We start from the raw sequence: 15,179 nt of genomic DNA, 5'->3' as shown, positions 1-15,179 counted from the left end.
GGGTGTTCATTTGAACACCCTGCTTCAAAGTGGCGCCGCCACTGGACATTGGTGAAAAATGTGAGCTTGGAATGGAAGATTGGGAAGGTGTGTTGTCTGAGTCCTCATCAGGTCAAGAAAAGTCTATTATGGGATTGATTATGGGGGACATTGAAGACCCATCTATGGGTCTCACAAGCTCTTGCGTCAAGACATTGAATTCAACTCAGGTTTTGGTATCATAGATCAAGCTGCTGCCTTTGGCTGCCTTGAAATGTCCAACAATTTGTTGCCTAGCATTGACCCTTGTGCTGATTTTCCATTCAATGGTGGTGGCACCAATGCAACCAGGCTTGGCTCAGTTTCGACCCAAATCACAACCCCGTGTTCTCTGTTGCAACAAGTAATACAGGAGCTGTGAGAGGGGCCATTTGATGGAGAGCTTTGAGAACCTCTTCATCATTGTAAGGTTTTTTTAAGCTATTATTCATCTCATCAGTTACTGTAGGAAGTAAGCCACTCAAAATCTCATCAAAGCCAGTTGGATTTGAAGTGGAAAACATAGTAGCAAAATAAGAACTTGCCAAACTACCCATTTGGTCTTCATCTTCAGTCCAGACACCAAACTCATCTTCCAAACCCACAATAAAATTGTGCTTATTTCGTTGATTAGCCCGACAATGAAAGTAGCGAGTGTTGCGGTCTCCCTCCTTCAACCAATCATTATGAGAACGTTGTTTCCACATTGCTTCCTCCTGAACCTGAAGTAAGGAAATTTCTGACCGGAGCATTTCAATCTGGTCCGGGTTGGTTCTGTACAAACCATCCTCCTCATCATGGCTCAGCTCCTTCAATTTCTTGGCCAAAGTGTTTCTCACATGCCCAAAGGTAACCCGGTTCCATGTGCTAAGGTTGACTTGGCAGCTTGTGATTTTCCTTACCAAAATACTAACCGGGTCTGGGTTAAATAAATCAGCCCATGATTGTTTCACAACATCCTCACAGGATCTATCTTTAAGCCACATTGCCTTAAATCGAAATTGCCGCCCCTTTCTGTAGAATCTTTTTTGCTCAGCATCTGAGATGAGAAGGATAGGTCTATGGTCAGAGTGAAAACACTCTAAGTGATGGATACAGGAAGTAGGGAACTGTAAAAACCAATCCACCGTTGCCACCCCACGGTCTAATCGAATCCAAACATTATGGTCCCCCGGTCTTCTATTACACCATGTAAAAGGGTATCCATTAAAGCCAAGATCTTTAAACCCACAATAATCCAATGCATCCCGGAACCCCTGCATCTGTCTTTCCGGCCGATCCAACCATCCCTGTTTTTCTTCAAGTCTAAGTATTTCATTAAAATCACCCAAGCATATCCAAGGCAAACTATATCTGTGACTCAAATCTCTGAGTAGATTCCAGGAATTTTCCCGGCTGGCAGTTTCAGGCTCTCCATAGAAACCCGTGAAACGCCAGGCTTCATTCATTCCTTGATCCACCACCCCATCAATGTGATTATCTGAAGAGGTAAGGACTTTCATTGCAAAAGTTTCTTTCCACAGCAAAGCCAGTCCCCCTCCCCTATTATGCCGGGGAACAACAAAAAAATTTTCGTACTGCATTTTATGACTTATCCTTTCAATAACATCTGTGTCAACTTTGGTCTCCATGAGGAAAACCAAATTGGGATCTTTTTTGCCAACCAAGTCAGCAAGTTCGGCCTCTGTCTGTGGGTTCCCAAGCCCACGACAGTTCCAACTGAGGCAACTCATTGTGACTGGTGGTGCTGGGAACCAGCCACCACCTGATTATTCTCTTTTCCCCCCTTACTTACTGCACTAACGTTCTTCTTTTTTCTAATAGTCAAGTCCACAGTTTCCAACTCCGGCCGCCTACTCTCTGAAGTCTCCATATCTGAGCTTGAATCAGCTTCCCCAACCTCACGCAATAGTTTTGTCCATTTTTTCTTGGAGCTTTTCAATGGCTGCATGTCTCCCCTATTAGTTATGTCTGCTAGTGGAGTCTGGGTTGCACCAAAAGAGAAAAAACCATTCAACCCCTCACTGTGACCAACTCCCTCCTTATTACACAAAACTTTTTGCATGGGAAGTGTATAATTTGGCTGTCCCGGACCCACCAAATTCTCCATGTTTCTTTCCATAACTTCAGACATCCCTCCACTATCACTAAAGTCCTTATGGTGCAGATTATCGAAAGGAGAAACAAGCACACCTAATGGTTCGGCCTCCATGAAAACAGCCTCAGACTGAATATTTTCCTTCACACTGCCCTTGCCAAGAACTGAACCGTGCACAACTTTGCTGATCAAGACATTGGTAGTTGGTTTTTAACGCTCCATCGCTGGACCCTTCTTCCAACTCGGTTTTCCACGAGCTCTACCAGAGACAACCACCACAGTTTTCCTAGTGTGACGCACCGGCTTGGCTCGAAGCCATTCCCCATACTGTTGCTCTTCCTTTTTCAAATTTCCTTTTCCCCGAAGCCACACTTCGCAATCACTCTCACTATGAGTAACCTTCCCACACCAATAACAAAAGTTGGGAAGCCGCTCAAATTTAAGTAAAGCCCATCCAACATGCTCTCCCTCCGACCATAATTTGCAGCACCGTGGAAGAGACTTTTTAATATCAATCACAACCCGAATTCGCAAGAACTCACCTCCCTCACCATCATCCTTCGGGTCAGCCACCTGCACTAAACTCCCAATTGTGTTACCCACTGCTTCACCCGTATCCAGTGTAAGACACTGATCTGGAACGTTGTGGAGTTGCACCCAGAAGGTAACAGAATCAAATGGGAGCAAGGGAGCAGATTCGACATCCACCGCGCGCCGGAAAGCGACTAAGCTTTTGTCATAGGTCCATGGCTCAAGCTCCAGGACTCGTTCTAAATCCAGCGCATCATCAAATTCAAACATCAAAATATTGCCCCCAATGTCCCGAATCTTCATCTCTCCAATGAGTTTCCAAAGCGGTTTGAAGGTCCGACTGACTGCCTCTGCATTAACCACTCGCTTTGTAAAAAACTTTGCTGCTAGACGAACAATGGAGACCTCTTTTTTCCGAGGCACATCAGCCCCGTTCTCTTCTTCTTCTGTCAGTGAAAATCGTGACCAAAGATCCTCAATGGAAGCCATGACAATAAGAATACCAACCACAACACTTCGTAACAGGAAACTGACGCACACCACTCACCGTCCTACCAGGCACAGAGCTTGGAGGGTACTGGAAAACCTCCACGATGGGAAGGACACTATTCTACACACGTCTCTGGGGAAAACCTAACTAGAAACCCTAGCAGATAAACCCTAGGCGGCGTGAGAGAAACAGCCGATTGGTGTCTTAACTTGATTATAAGACATAGGTTGAATTTTTATTTTTTTATTTATTATTTTTATTTTTTTACATCTATCCAAAAATAACTAAATACGCGGAGAGAGGAAGATAGAAGTTTTGTGACTTATTAATATTGTCTTATTCTACCTATGCATGTGAAAAACCTGAGTTTGGCTCTCCTTACTTAATATTGTCTTATTCTACCTATGCAAGTAAAATGAATAACATGAACGAGTGTCAGTACCACGAGGTACGAGCAAAGTAAATGTAATGATTAAAGCAATTATAACATGTTCGATCATTTTGTGATCCGTAGTATTGCCCACCTCATTTGACACTCGGATAATTTTTCTTCTTCGAATTCATAAAACCTTATATATTATTCTATTCAATAAATTTGATCGATTATAGTATGCTCTACGTATACGTAACTAGATGACATTGGTGTTGTCCAATTTATTTTTTGGACAAATTTTGGTTACAAACTTAATTATAAGTAATGACTATAGCTCCATGCAATATCTTTTTATTGTATGTTGATTTTGAAAAATTCCCTATTGGATTACATTTTCTTTTTATAATATTTTTTATGATTGCATAATTTTTAGAATATAAAAAACCAATAGTTATGTTATCAATCTAATATTTAAATTTCAAGTTTTTATGGTCTATAATTATGTATAAAAAAAATAAGTTTATGGATTGAATAGTAAATACTATCCGATTGACACAAAATTTGACATACATATCAAGAACATAAAAAAAATATAATCTAATTGTTAGATTTTCAAAATATATAGTAATGTTAATTTGTTTCAGTGGGAGTTATATAGTTTTACACATCATAAAACCAAATTTATCGTACATTCAATTATAAGTTGTGTAGGGAAAAAAAGTCTGTTAAATAAGATCACTTTGTGGTAAGAATGTGTACATGTGAATGTTCAAATCCAATAAAATTAAGATAAATCATAACTTTCTCCTGAATTTATCTTATAAGGAGCTAAATGATAGTGTTAGGGTCATGTTTTTTGGTATTGTCAATCATGATAAATTATGTGTATTTTATTGAGTTTTAATGTGTCTTAAAGTTGTAATTGAAGACCAAGTTCAAGATGCAAATTTTGCTCAAGAAAAGTACATTTTCAACACACTTTTAGCATGTACCTCGATAGCAGTCTCAAAACCTCTCAATAGAAACTCAAAACCTACTGCCTCCGTGATAGCAGTCTCGCCACTACTTCGATACATTGAGCTTCATAGATCAGCAAAAATTAGCAATGTGAAAAAAACCCATAACTTATTTTTTTGAAGCCTAAATTGAGATCTGTTTGAACCAGTATTTAAAGGAGATTATAAGCCATCTATGAGAGAGAGAGAGAGAGAGAGAGAGAGAGAGAGAGAGAGAGAGAGAGAGAGAGAGAGAGAGAGAGAGAGAGAGAGAGAGAGAGAGAGAGAGAGAGAGAGAGAGAGAGAGAGAGAGAGATAATCTTCATCTCTCCAATGAGTTTCCAAAGCGGTTTGAAGGTCCGACTGACTGCCTCTGCATTAACCACTCGCTTTGTAAAAAACCTTGCTGCTAGCCGAACAATGGAGACCTCTTTTTTTCGAGGCACATCAGCCCCGTTCTCTTCTTCTTCTGTCAGTGAAAATCGTGACCAAAGATCCTCAATGGAAGCCATGACAATAAGAATACCAACCACAACACTTCGTAACAGGAAACTGGCACACACCACTCACCGTCCTACCAGGCACAGAGCTTGGAGGGTACTGGAAAACCTCCACGATGGGAAGGACACTATTCTACACACGTCTCTAGGGAAACCTAACTAGAAACCCTAGCAGATAAACCCCAGGCGGCGTGAGAGAAACCACAATAGCTTAATGTCTCCTCCACCTCTTTAAGAACAATTTTCAAAATACTAAAAATAAAAAATAATTGTTTGGGAGACCATTTTTATTTATGAGATTTAAAAAAATATATTTATAAAAAATAATGTATAGAATCTGTAGAATACTTTTTTATGGATAATGATAACATAGTAGAGCTTATCATTTTTTTTTTTTAATAGTAAGTCTCAAATTTGAAGTTTATGAATTCTTTTTATGATAAAGATAAACTCCATAATTTAAGAGATAAAAAAGTTTGGACAAATATATATGATCTACTATTTTCAATTTATTTGGAACTATATCATTAAAAATATTTTTTATATCTTGAAAACACCACTTTTTGCCGTTTTCAAATCCTATTCTAAACTAAAAAAATAAGATATAATTTTTTGAAAATTAATATTTAGAAAATATTAACTAAACATAGAATTTTATATAATTATTTATTTATTATCAGTACGGCTGTACCCACCCAATAGATAATTTCCCTGGAATCTCAAAATCCCAACCTTTCCTTTCCATTTTCTTCACAAGTCACAACCCAAAAAAAAAAAAACAAATAAGAGTTTCGTTGAAGTTATTCATAAAAACATAATATTTTTTTTTTTCTTGCTTCTTTGTGTTCTGTTGTAGAGAGAGGAGTTTATCTTTTGCACTTTTGTTTTGTTCCCACTTCCCAGAGAGAGAGAGATAGAGAGAAAAAAAAAAAAAGTTTTTTAGTTCAATCTTTAAGAATATTTTAAGCTCACAAATGTAGATGAGAAATTTTTTTGCCTATTTTGCAGACTTGAAATCTAAACCATACACGTGGACCATAGTTGTAATCTAATCAGTCAACAGTAAACAGAGAGCAAAACTAGTGGGATCAGTGGGATGAAGTAAAGAAGAAGACGAAGACGAAGAAGAAGAAGAAAAAAGCAAGAGCAAACAAACCAAACTTAGCAAGTTTGGAAGCTGTTATCTCTTGGAGGCTAACAAATGTTAAAGAGCTCAAACGGAAAGAGAGAGAAAAACAATTATTAGAAGAGTTAAAGTCTCACAAATGCAGATCTGTAATCTGTTGGAGGCTGGTGCTGCCATATCCTTCTACAGTCAACTCCAAAGTAAGCTAAAGAAATATATATATTTTTTGGAGGAAGGGCAAAAATTAGAACCATTTTGGGTTTCAATTAGTTTGAGCGTTCATTTTTTTTTTTTTTTTTTGAGTAGTCAAAAGAAAATATTATATATAAAATTTTTTTTCCCTCAGGTCAGGGTGTTCATTTGAACACCCTGCCTTCAAAGTGGCGCCGCCACTGGACATTGGTGAAAAATGTGAGCTTGGAATGGAAGATTGGGAAGGTGTGTTGTCTGAGTCCTCATCAGGTCAAGAAAAGTCTATTATGGGATTGATTATGGGGGACATTGAAGACCCATCTATGGGTCTCAACAAGCTCTTGCGTCAAGACATTGAATTCAACTCAGGTTTTGGTATCATAGATCAAGCTGCTGCCTTTGGCTGCCTTGAAATGTCCAACAATTTGTTGCCTAGCATTGACCCTTGTGCTGATTTTCCATTCAATGGTGGTGGCACCAATGCAACCAGGCTTGGCTCAGTTTCGACCCCAAATCACAACCCCGTGTTCTCTGTTGCAACAAGTAATAATCTTTTGCCGGTCTCTCTATCTCATTTGCCAGCCATGTTTCATCATCAACAACAACAGCAGGTGCAAACAATTGAAGATGTAGATGAGAAGCCACAGATTTTCAATCCACCGATGATACAACAGAATCAAGCTCAGTTTGCTCAAAACCCGGCTTTGTTTATGCCTTTAACATATGCCCAATTGCAAGAGCATCACCTTGTTTCACCACCACTGGCGAAAAGGCATAATCTTGGGGTATTGAGCCTAATTATCAGGTACCCAAGTTGCCATTTTCGGAACCGGGGCAAGAGCTTCTTCGAAGGCAGCTACAACAACAGCAAAATCAGCTTCAGATGCTTCCTCAACATATCCGGCAGAGGCCAATGATGGTTTCAAAGCAGGAAGTGGTGTGCAATGAATTGGCAAGCCAACAGCAACAGCATTCACAGCAATTATTATTTGATCAGGTATACCAGTTAGCAGAGCTGATAGAAACTGGGAATAATCCGGTACGTGCGCAAGGGATATTGGCGCGGCTCAATCACCAGCTCTCTCCAATTGGTAAGCCTTTTCAAAGGGCTGCTTTTTATTTCAAGGAGGCCTTGCAATTGCTCCTTCATAATACTAATAATACTAATAGCAATGCTTCTTTGAATATGTCATCACCACCACCACCACCTGTTAGTCTAATTTTCAAGATTGGTGCTTACAAATCATTCTCAGAAGTCTCTCCTGTACTTCAGTTTGCCAATTTTACTTGTAACCAAGCTCTTCTTGAAGCCTTGGATGGCTTCGATACCATTCGCATTATTGATTTTGATATTGGGTTTGGTGGGCAGTGGGCTTCTCTTATGCAAGAGCTCGCCTTGAAGCAAGGCAATGGTCCAGCTCTTAAAATCACTGCATTTGTATCCCCATCCACACACGATGAACTTGAGCTTGGTTTCACTCAAGAAAACTTGAAACATTTTGCGACTGAGATAAATCTTGCATTTGAGTTACAATTTTTAAGCCTTGAGTCCTTGAATTATGGTTCTTGGCCACTGCCCCTTCATGTATCGGAAAGTGAGGCAATTGCAGTGAATCTGCCAATTGGTTCCTTTTCCAACTACCATTTATCCCTTCCTTTGGTTCTTGGCTTCGTGAAGCAGCTCTCACCGAAAATTGTGGTCTCTTTGGATAGAGGTTGTGATCAAACCAATGTCCCATTTACCGACCACATAATTCATGCTGTTCAATCTTATTCGGATCTGCTTGAATCGTTGGATGCTGTTAATGTCAATCTAGATGCCTTGCAAAAGATTGAGAGGTATTTGTTGCAACCGGGAATTGAGAAAACTGTGTTGGGTGGCCGCTCACCTGATAGAACGCCTCCATGGAGGAGTCTATTTTTGTCATCTGGATTCTCCCCATTGACATTCAGCAACTTCACCGAGTCCCAAGCAGAGTGTCTGCTTCAGAGGACTCCAGTTCAGGGATTCCATGTCGAGAAGAAGCAAACTTCACTTGTTCTCTGTTGGCAGCGGAAGGAGCTTATCTCAGCTTCAGTTTGGAGGTGCTGAGAAGAGTAGCATTTGGAATTGGTTTTACAACTACCAATTAATTCTTATTGCTAGGGTGCTTCATAACTTACTGTTTTAGTTGATCTTTTTTTTTAAAAAAAAAATCTCTCTCGCTTATGCTTCTCCTATGCTAATTGTCTATGCACATTAGACCCATTGTTCCCAATCAAGAAACCAAATATTTTAGTAACTGGATGGCTCTGTACAGGTGTCTTATGTTTAGTCTTTGAATATGGGTATTACTGTTGATGATTTTTTGCTTTGAAGGTTGTGGTGATTGTTTGTTGTACACTTTTAACAACAATGCAACACAAGTTATCAAGAAAGGAAAATTTTAACTTGGATGATATGAGTCTGTTTGGTGCATGCATATATTTCTAAGTTAGCAATATGGGGCTGTTTAATTTGATATTCCCTTATCTGTTACAGTATGCTCAAGTTGATTTGTGAACTGCACTCCTCTAGCTTGAAGTAGTTCTACATATTATTCAACTTCACATAATTTTTTTGCCAATTCTACAAGACTTGTGAGTGAATTCACCGTGATTTTCTGATGATTGAGGAGTGATATGCATGTGTAGCCTTGTACTCTCAAATTTTGTTTTTGCAATTCTTATATGCCAAATAATGAGGAGAGAAAATTTGTGTCTTGATATTGAAATTGCAATTCTGAAGGGTGGGAAAAGGGATCCAACAAAAGCACTTGTTTGCATGCTTCACTCTTGCTAGGATTGCTTGTAATTGTGATATTTCTTCCAAGCCTAAGGGGGAAAAAGGAAAAGGTCTTTTCAACTGTAATAGGTGAATGATACAACTAGCTTTACAGGATTGGTTGCAATATATATATGTGTGTGTGAGAGCTAATACCTTTGCATCTGGTTTAGTTCTAGCCCCCAAAAATTGGTAGTGTGGATAATTTCTGAACATTCTTTTTATGATGGTTTGATTCAAATACCATTTTGATAGGACATTTTTTTCAACCCCTTCTGTCTGCTACACCATTGTCATGAAATTTTAGTGAAATTTGAGTCCCTCTTAGGGTCAAATTATTTTGTTTTTCATTGTGTGTTTTGTCTCAACATAATTAACAGAGCCAATTGTTTAAGAACATTGAAATCTGCAACATATCTTTATCCACTTGCGACAAATTGTTCTAAGAATAATGGTAGAAGATTATGTGGATCCATGTTCATAGAAGTTTGGTATTGAAGGTCTCAATGATAGGATGTTGGACTAAATTCCCTTTAATACATGCATCCGTAGAAGGCACATCGTGCTTATAATATTTTCTGCCGAATGTCAATTATGGTGGGTACAATACAATATATGATTGAATTAATTGTGTTTATTATACGGTTTGTGAATGTTATATTATGCATGCCAATACTTCGTATTATTATACAATGAATTGGATGTTGTTAGATTGAATTTTTTAATGTGTCCAGTGATGAAATCACATGGGTCTTGTACCATTGGAGGCCCAAATGATTAGATTAAACTCTCTTTCAAAAACTTGGAAGCTCTTCATTTAAACTTGCTATTATTAAACGCAACCTTGATATGAAAAGTCTTCCGTTTATGTTTATATATATATATATATATATATATATATTTATTTATATGTTTCTAAAAAAAAAGATTATATATAGATGATTTATGGGAAAAAAACTTCTTATTTAATTTTACAACACGTAAGTGATGCTCAAGTATTCCTAAACTTAGGCTTCCATTTATATATGTAATGGGATGAGTAGTGGTATTTTTTTTTTATTATTTTTTTTTATTTTATCAGAGTAATGGTTTTCTTTAAATTATAAGAATGTTATTCTATTTACATTGATGGTTTAATGTAAATTGCATTTTTAGTTTTTTATAAAATTATTTAAATGAGATAATATAAACTAAACACTGCACTGTTTAGATTAGTTTATTAAAAAAATAAAAACCTCCTAGTTAATATTGCAACATATAAGGAAGCTCAAAACTTATATGATACAATATTATAAGGCCAAACAAAAATCAAATTTTATCTGTGTTATTATGCATTATTGATTTAAAAATAAGAAAAAAAAATAGAAACTCTTATTTAATGTGGCAACATGTATCAAAGCTTAGGTTTTATTAAACTAAGTGTTTTTTCTTTAAAAAAAGTAACTTAAACTTTCACTTACGTATGAAAAATGATAACTGTATAACAAGATAGTATAATAACATAAGAAACCTTAAATTAAAAAAGTCTACAGTACTAATCAGAGTATTAATGATCTAGTCCAATTCTAATTCTATTACTACTACTACTACTACTACTAATAATAATAATAATAGTTCTTCATGTAGCAACTCGTAGCAGCACGCTCCCTTTGATGTCTTGATTTTCAAATTTTTTTTATTATATATGTGTGTGTATATATATATATATATATATATAGAACTTGATTTTCAATGTATAATTCAACAACTATGACATGGATTTTTTTCTTTTTAAAACCAACTTGGTACGAAATAGATTATTTATCCCAATTAATAGGAGGGTTTTGTTTTCTATTGTAGTTCATTAGGATTTTGCAGAGATCATGTCCTGTTTATGGATGGGCATTACTTCTGTCTATCTATGTTTCATGCACCTAGGGTTGTCAATCCTAATTAACTAAGTTGAATGCTGAGGATAACTCAAAAATTAGCAATTTCATATTCATGCAACCAAACTTCTAATTATTATAGTATATTTTAAAAAGAATATCCAAAGATATATTTGATAATATCAATTCATAATTTTAGGATGAAAATGACTATTACAACCGCAGAAGTAAGATTAATATAGTTAGATTGGAAAGAATTTCCAGGCCATCCTATAGGTAATCCTTGGCCATATATATCATTCCGGAAGGGGAAACTTTATCCAAAATTGTGCATGATTCTCTATCACGTAGAGATGAGAATAGATGAAAAATAGGGGTTTTTTCCCCCAAATTTTTTTTTAAAGTAGTAAATCATATTTTAAGGTAGGGTTGTCTGAGGGAACCATTAATTAACCCGATCCACCCAAGTGACCTGATAGACTGAAGCCATGCTGTGGCTATTGGCGGCAAGTCAACGCTTTAGAACCCAATTTCTACTATTTGAGTCTTGGTTTATCTCCTCTAAAACCTGAACAAACTGACCCGACCGAAAACCCGAGGGAAATCCGAAGGGATCTAAGAAATCTAGTTAAATCTCAACCAGATTTGGTGAGATTTCGACCAATCTGTTGAGATATTTGACTAGATCCAGTGAGATCTCATTAGATCTAGAGAGATTTCTATTGGATCTAATGCATTTTATGTTGGAATTGTGATTGCCTCCACCTTTCTTGGTTTTGACCTAAACTGACTCGATCCATGGAAGAACTGACCCGTTGATGTTACCAGTCGACGACAGGTCCCCTGTTCTACCACTCACTGGGATCAGGTTGAGTCCAAGTGAAGTCTTAACGTGATTCATGGACAACCTTATTTTAAAGTATGAAGATGCAATGTAATAGCATCTTAGAATATTTGGCAAAGTGAATAATTGCGCTAGTTGTGAAAATTATTTTTGTGTTTTCATTCAAAATTTAATAATTATTGTGCTTGCCAAATATTTTTAGTTTTTATTGGCATGACTATCTTTGCATTCAAAATTTGTTTATACAATTTTCAAAAAAAAAAAAAAAAATGTATACATGTTTCCATAAAAGTCGAGTTGTGACTTGGGACATAATTAGAATTTTATTTTTGGAAGGCCAAACCATTAAATAAATAAAAAATACTGACCATTCAAGAATAAATATACTACTAAAATTCACCAAATTAATAGTCTATAAAAAATAAAACTAACATGTAAGCAATCGTAACAAAATGTTTACAAAAGAAACGTAACAAAATAATTTTTTTTTAAAATATTTTTTAACATCTTCCATTTTTCGAGAGGCGTAGTTATGGAAATATTCAAGAATAAAAATGTTCATTTCTATTAGTTTTTAGACCTCTTAACACTATAAGTTTAACCTAATATTAAGCCAAGTTGATTAACAAGTTTGTTAATTAGATCCAGGTTAAACCAATATGTGTAAAATAGATAATATGCTAAAAATAAAGAACACATAGATCTAATGACCCAGAAAAACCTAACCGATAAAAAACCTGGGGAGGATTTAACCTAGCTATTCTCAAGGTAAAAACAGATATACTATGAAAGAATTGAAGTTTGTATAATAAAACTTAGACCACTAATATCCTATTGCTACCTCGTGTAGAAAACTTACTACCATGACCATGTGACAGCTTCGAGTTCACGGACTACTTCTTTCCTTGATCTGCAACAGCCACAGGTTCTCTTACTTGTGACTTTGAGACTCCACTCAAAGGTTTCAGATTTTCTTAAAAGTTCTTTATGCAGCAATTAAAGCAATCATTAAGTTCTTGACGTGAATCTTGATCTTGATAACTCTATGTGTGTGTATGAAGGTAAACACCTCTCGGATCTCATAAAAGATTCAACACACAACTCAACAAAGACCTCTAAAACGTAGCTAAGATTTTTCCTTTTATACTTGGAGTGAAACACTTAACCCTACACATCATATGGCCTTGGGCTGGTTTGAGAATTCTGCAAAAAATTATTGATGCACGACTTTTGATTGTGCTTTTGATTCTTGAAATATTTCAATGACTCATTGTCAGAAAAAATTACAAACTCCTTTGGGATTAAGTAATGCTCCCAATGCTTTAAGGCTCGAATAACTACATACAACTCTTGTTCATAAGTTGACCACTTTTGTCTAGCTTCATTTAATTTTTCACTGTGAAAAGCAACCGAGCGACCCTCTTGAGAAAGAACAACACCTATCCCACCCCGCTAGCATCACATTCCAACTTAAACACCTTATCAAAATTAGGGAGTGCCAAAATTGGAGACGCAGTTAATTTTTCTTTAATTATAGAGAAACTCTTCTCAGCCTCTCCATCCCATATAAATTTCCCCTTCTTCAAAAAATCAGTAATAGGGGCGACTATGCAACTAAAATTTTGAATAAATCGAAGATAAAATGTAGCAAGGCCATGAAAATATGTACCATAGAAACTGTCTTGGGAGTTGGCCATTCCCTAATAGCATGCACCTTCTCATCATCTACATGAATACCTTCAACACTAACTACGAACCCTAAGAAAATTAATCGACTAGTCAGGAAGCTGTACTTCTTCAGATTAATGTACAACTTATTTTCTAGCAACACAGTCAACAATTCTCATAGGTGCTGCACATTTTCTTGATTGCTACGGCTAAAAATTAAGATATCATCAAAGTAGAAAACAACAAATTTTCCAATAAAAGGCTTGAGTACCTGATTCATCAGTCTCATGAAAGTGCTAGTTGCATTTGATAGCCTAAAAGGAATTACTAGCCATTCGTACAAACCTTCCTTCGTCTTGAAAGCAGTTTTCCACTCATCCCCAAGTATAATACGAATTTGATGATTGTCGCTATGCAGATCAATTTTTGAGAACACCTTAGAGCCCTCCAATTTATCCAGCATGTCTTCCAATATTAGGATGGGAAATCTGTACCTTACTATTATTTTATTGATAGCATGATTGTCTACGCATATTCGCCAACTTCCATCTTTCTTTGGCACTAACAATGCTGGCACTGCACATTGGCTCATGCTTTATTGAATGTGTCCCTTATGAATCAACTCTTCAACCTTCTCCTTGAGTATCTCACTTTCTATTGGGTTCATCCGATAGTGTGGTAATTTTGGTTAACTCACACCAAGTACAAAATCTATGTGGTGCTGAATGTCTCGCACAGGTGGTAAACCTTCTGGTAAATCTTTAGGGATAATCTATTTAAATTCTTCAAGTAAAGGTTGTATCGTTGCAAGAACTTCTACCATTGGTGACTCCTTTCCTTTCACAATTAGAACATAACTCTCACTAGCCTTTTTTACATTTGCAATAAACTCAACATCGGAGCTAGTAATAGAAAGGAATGAATTCCCCTTCACTTTAGAAGTTTTGGGTTGGTCTCCTTTAAACTCATTAGGAAGTATAGCAATTTTCTTTTCTTTCCACCAGAAAATATAAACATTCTTCCTACCCTTATGAGTTGCATCAACATCGTGTTGCCAAGGCTTCTACTTCTACCCATTTGGTGAAATAGTCTATATCAACTACAAGGAACTTCAGCTGTCGTATTGCTATTGGGAATTGACTCATGATGTCGAGTCCCCATTAAGCGAATGGCCACAGGGCTGTCATCGGGGTTAGTTCTTTCGTCGATTGTTTGATGATGTTGTTGAACTTTTGACATTTGTCGCAAGCTTTGACATAAGTCTGGGCGTCCTTCTGCATAGTAGGCTAGTAATATCTAGCCCGAATCAGTTTACGTACCAATGATCGCGACCCTGAGTGGTTGTCGCAGATCCCTTTGTGTACTTATTTCATGACATAATCTGCTTCTTTGAGGCTTAAACCTTCATCAAGATGAACCTGGCCGCCTGAATCTTTAGCTTCTAGCGGCTTCCTTACAGTCGAGTAGTGTGCCATCTTTCAATTAGGAGACTAAAGGGATGGTCCAATTGCCCTCAGAATCTATTTCCTGCACATTAATGACATCTATCAATGGCGAAAGCTAAATAAAGGAGAGTACCTTGTCGGGGATGACCATGTGTTATGCTAATGCGGCCTTGGTAAGACGGTCGGCTTGCTCGTTCTCTTCTTTGGGGATTTAAACAATCTTGGCTG

At 36.9% G+C, this 15,179-nt stretch overlaps 1 protein-coding gene across 1 annotated transcript; it reads left to right on the top strand.

The window, feature by feature from the left end:
- Positions 1–5,802: 5,802 nt before the first annotated feature.
- Positions 5,803–8,605, top strand: LOC112020371 (scarecrow-like protein 6). Its single transcript, XM_024052932.2, is given in 3 exon segments — positions 5,803–6,331; positions 6,478–7,106; positions 7,109–8,605. Coding segments are annotated over 2 exon segments (1,860 nt in total). The 5' UTR covers positions 5,803–6,331; positions 6,478–6,553; the 3' UTR covers positions 8,416–8,605.
- Positions 8,606–15,179: the final 6,574 nt, after the last annotated feature.

Source organism: Quercus suber, unplaced genomic scaffold (assembly GCF_002906115.3).
Source record: "Quercus suber isolate HL8 unplaced genomic scaffold, Cork oak 2.0 scaffold_153, whole genome shotgun sequence".
Classification (NCBI taxonomy): Eukaryota; Viridiplantae; Streptophyta; class Magnoliopsida; order Fagales; family Fagaceae; genus Quercus; species Quercus suber.
This window is presented reverse-complemented; position numbering and strand designations above follow the sequence as displayed.